The sequence below is a fragment of the Setaria italica genome, chromosome III (assembly GCF_000263155.2).
Source record: "Setaria italica strain Yugu1 chromosome III, Setaria_italica_v2.0, whole genome shotgun sequence".
Classification (NCBI taxonomy): domain Eukaryota; kingdom Viridiplantae; phylum Streptophyta; class Magnoliopsida; order Poales; family Poaceae; genus Setaria; species Setaria italica.
In genome coordinates, this window is record NC_028452.1 from 22,646,308 (window position 1) to 22,650,001 (window position 3,694).

The 3,694-nt window shown below is 49.9% G+C and overlaps 2 protein-coding genes across 2 annotated transcripts in view; one reads left to right on the forward strand and one right to left on the reverse strand.

Annotated features, from left to right (window-relative positions):
- Nucleotides 1-2,541, forward strand: part of LOC101765648 (mitochondrial fission 1 protein A) — an 8,948-nt gene extending 6,407 nt beyond the window's left edge. Inside the window, exon 6 of the mRNA XM_004962172.3 lies at nucleotides 2,368-2,541. Coding sequence (XP_004962229.1) covers nucleotides 2,368-2,384 — 17 coding nt within the window. The 3' untranslated portion in view covers nucleotides 2,385-2,541. The remainder of the gene's footprint in view (nucleotides 1-2,367) is intronic.
- Nucleotides 2,542-2,574: 33 nt separating this feature from the next.
- Nucleotides 2,575-3,694, reverse strand: part of LOC101765239 (annexin-like protein RJ4) — a 1,958-nt gene continuing 838 nt past the window's right edge. Inside the window, exons 2-4 of the mRNA XM_022824871.1 lie at nucleotides 3,433-3,694; nucleotides 3,020-3,325; nucleotides 2,575-2,937 (exon numbers count right to left, since the gene is read on the reverse strand). The exon at nucleotides 3,433-3,694 is cut by the window's right edge and continues 226 nt beyond it. Coding sequence (XP_022680606.1) covers nucleotides 2,737-2,937; nucleotides 3,020-3,325; nucleotides 3,433-3,694 — 769 coding nt within the window. The 3' untranslated portion in view covers nucleotides 2,575-2,736. The remainder of the gene's footprint in view (nucleotides 2,938-3,019; nucleotides 3,326-3,432) is intronic.

Below are 3,694 nucleotides of genomic sequence, written 5' to 3' on the forward strand. Positions count from 1 at the left end.
AAGTACGATACTCGCTAGTGGCAGCCCTAACTTGGTGTGGTTCAGGGACAGCATGGCATGCAAATTTTTGATCAACCGCAATTTCCCAATCAAGATAAGCATCAGGATCATATTTTCCATTAAACGTTGGTACGGTGAATTTAATCTTGGCAAAAGAGTCATCCTGATTACGTACCACACGGCGAGGCCCTCGCGTCCGACGAGGCTGGTCAGGATCTTCTTGCTCGGTATCACCACAATAATCAAAGCCAGCCCGTGCATCAGCAAGTTGCTGGACTAATTCGTCGAGACGAGTCGTGATGGTGGCAAGGCTGGTGTTGGTGGAGGCTTGTGCTTGCTGTAGTTCCCTGAGCGTTGTACCTGTGGTCAGCTGAGTGGTTTCAAATTGGCCAAGGCGCTCATTAGTGACCCGAACATCTTCTGCAAGGTCATCCACGTGCTTGTTCATTAGGCGATCAAAGTGCTGGATGATGCGTTTGAATCGAGGGGAGTGTGGTATGGCATTCGGGTCCTCTTGCTCATCCGCAGATCCTGCCATGATTAGTGCCAAAAAAAAAAACAAGGGAGAACACGAAATAAAGGAATATGTCCTATGCCTACTGGGATGTGGTGCTGATCAGATCACTCAAACGAAAAGCCGTTACCAAGCCCTTACCCGTTCTTACCATGCAAACAGGGGTGACCTGCAACCAGCGGTGCAACCAATGAAGCTTGGATAGAGCGATTGCCAGAGGACACAACCTGCACGCTGTAGAAAATTTGTGTAGCTATGGGAAGGCTTCAATTTGTAGCAAGGATTAGCACCAGCATTCAGCAAATGCAAAGTTGAATAATCACTCAAAGCTGGTGTTGTGCTGGTCCTAGGCTAGACCGTACTAGAGACGTGAGCCCACGCACAAAGATAGTCACAGAATTGCAAGAACAAAGAGTAAAAGACAGCGAGTACACACCCTTGGCTTCTCCTTTTTTTTTGTTTTTTTTCTTTGGTGCGGCTCTTTTGTTTTTTTTTTATGCACCTCTGGCCGTTTTTTGTTTGATGACACTGCCAACACGTTGCACAACTCAAAAGGAAACAAAAGGAAATCAGGAACTCTTTCCTTTCGTGTAGCCACAGACTGCCGAAGCTCTCACGATCTGCTGTGATACGCCCAAAATGAATCGATAGGCAAGGGAATATCCGTTGGAAAGGGCACGAAATATTCTTTCCAAATTGTACCTAAACTTCCCAAACGGACTACGGATGCAACAGTTAAGGTCTGTTTCCTTGCCGAGATAAAACAAAACCCGAAATAAATTACTTTCCTTTTGTAGGTGGAAATGTGGCGTGCACAAGGGGGTCTATGACGTGGGAAAGATTACAGGAACAAGGAGGACAAAGGAAAAGGAGGATCAAGTGCAAAGATGTGAACTAATACGTGACAGGAACTCAAAACTCTAAAGGACTAGACGCCAAGACCAGCAACACGACACAGCGATGCAACCAAAAACTCAACAAAGCAATAAACTGAATGAAAGATGCAAAGGCTCAAAAGGTCTTGGACAGTGGTTCTAACCTGAAACTTTTTTTTTTGGTGGCTTTTCTGGTGGACGATAGGACGATGAACAAAACTACAAATAAAGGGGGTAGATCTCACCGAACAACCTGAAACCTGATACCACTTGATAGAGCTGGAGTGCCCGATCTTTCGGTGAGAGGGATAACTTCGATTTGTGGAGGAGGTGACTCTTGCGATCCGACTACAAACGAACAGGTCGTGGCGCCTTAGCAATCGCTGAACCAACTCCAAATGGTTATTGACCTTGCTGATGGCAAGATCAACCTGAACACGAGGTTCTATTCCCGCAAGCAATCGAAGAACAAGCAAGAACAAGATGAAGGCACAACTGAATATCAATCACTCACGAATTGGGGTTCACAATGGCTGTCCACAGGTGGCTGCTGAGCACAACTGCAGTACAGGACGTTTGCACAATGGCTAAACTTATCAAAGAAAACCCGCCAAACCAAGGGGGCGTGAGCAGGACTAAATAGGAGAAAGGTGGGGAGGGAATTTCGTCCAGCATGAATCTTTGGCTGAAATCCCCACCTAACCTTTCTAAAATAGCTACGTATTACATGGAAACAATCTTTCCAAAAGATAGGTGGCGCAGCACCCTTTATTAGCTTCCATAGATGGCGTTCAGGTTGTCATTCCTGGACAGAATCTTCTTCTTCATTCCTTAAAAGGATCACATAATTTAGGTCACGTGCACGGGCTCGCGTTATTGGACCTTGAAACGTTTCTGGACTTGGTGTAGTGGGAAGTGACGTTGGTGCTGGTTCCGTTGGAGTAGTAGGTCCTGTGTAGGGGTTGATGTCCTCATCAGTTGCCAGGAAGAAGTGAGATGGTGTCTGTTCACTAATGAACAAGGAGACGTTTTCTACTGTTCTGGTGTTAAACTGGTGATGCTTGAGTCGAATTGCAATAGATTTTATATGTACAAAGTGACTAAGTGAGTAGATGATAATACTATTGAGGCATTGTAGCCTTTGTTCCGTGACTTGCCCATCGCAGGCGTTTTATTCTCACCAAATGAATCAGCACAAATAACACCATTTCACTCAGCAGTTCTGTCTGTACACATCACGACAACACAGGGCACCACAGTTTCATGTTTGTTCAATCATACAAAACAAGAAAAGCTACAAGTCACAGACAAATATCTCAAACCTATATGAATCCATCCATGGCCATTTTACTCAGGACCCACTAGGGTGATCAAGATGCCATTGTAGTAGCCGGACGTGTCGCCGTTGACGTCACTGGTGACCGTCTTGCGGTACCTCGCCTTGTATTCCTCCTTCACCTTCCTCATGTCGACCTCGGCACGCGAGACGATCGCCCTCGTCAGCGACTCCTCGTCTGTGCCGAGCCCAACAATGGAGCTTCGGATCACCTGGAATTTTGGAAGTGGTGTGAATTTCTGTTCTATGAGTAACATCTCTTCAACAGATTGCCAATGAACGTGTGGATTTTACCTCTGCGAAATGCTTCTCGGGGGACGCCAGGCACCACACCGCGGTCTTGAGCACCGCCGCGAGCTGGTCGCTGCGGCGTTCCTCGAGGACGTCGTCGATGGCCTTGCCGTGCTCCTGCCTGAACCGCTCGAACGTCGCCTTCAGCTGCGGCTTGCTCCTCGAGCCGACGATGCGCACGACGTCGCCGCGCAGCGGCTCCTTCCCGGCTACCACCGCGTCGTGCAGCGCCGCGGCCTCCGCCCTCGCCAGCTCGTCGTCGATGAGCTCGCCGGAGTACCGGTACGATGTCACCAGCCGCACCAAGAACTGCGCCACAGACAGACACCGAAGTGAGCGACCGGCCAAGATGGCGAGAAAAAAAATTGTCAGGATCTGCACATGCTGATGGAGATGGACGCAGGCGGCGGGCTTGCCTGCTTGAGGGGGTCCTTGTAGAGCGGGCAGGCGGCGACGTCCTCCTCGAGGGAGGCGGAGTAGGCGGCGCAGTACGCCTTCCTGACGGCGACGAGGTGGTCCGGCGACGAGGCGCAGGCGACCTCGATGAGCACCCACACGTGCCGGTCGCCCTTCTTCTTCAGGGCCTTGTGGGCGAGCTTGGCGTCGCGCGCCGCCGGGTCCATGGTCCACAACATCATCGCGCTCTGGCAGGGGACACCGCCGGCGACGAAGAGATAG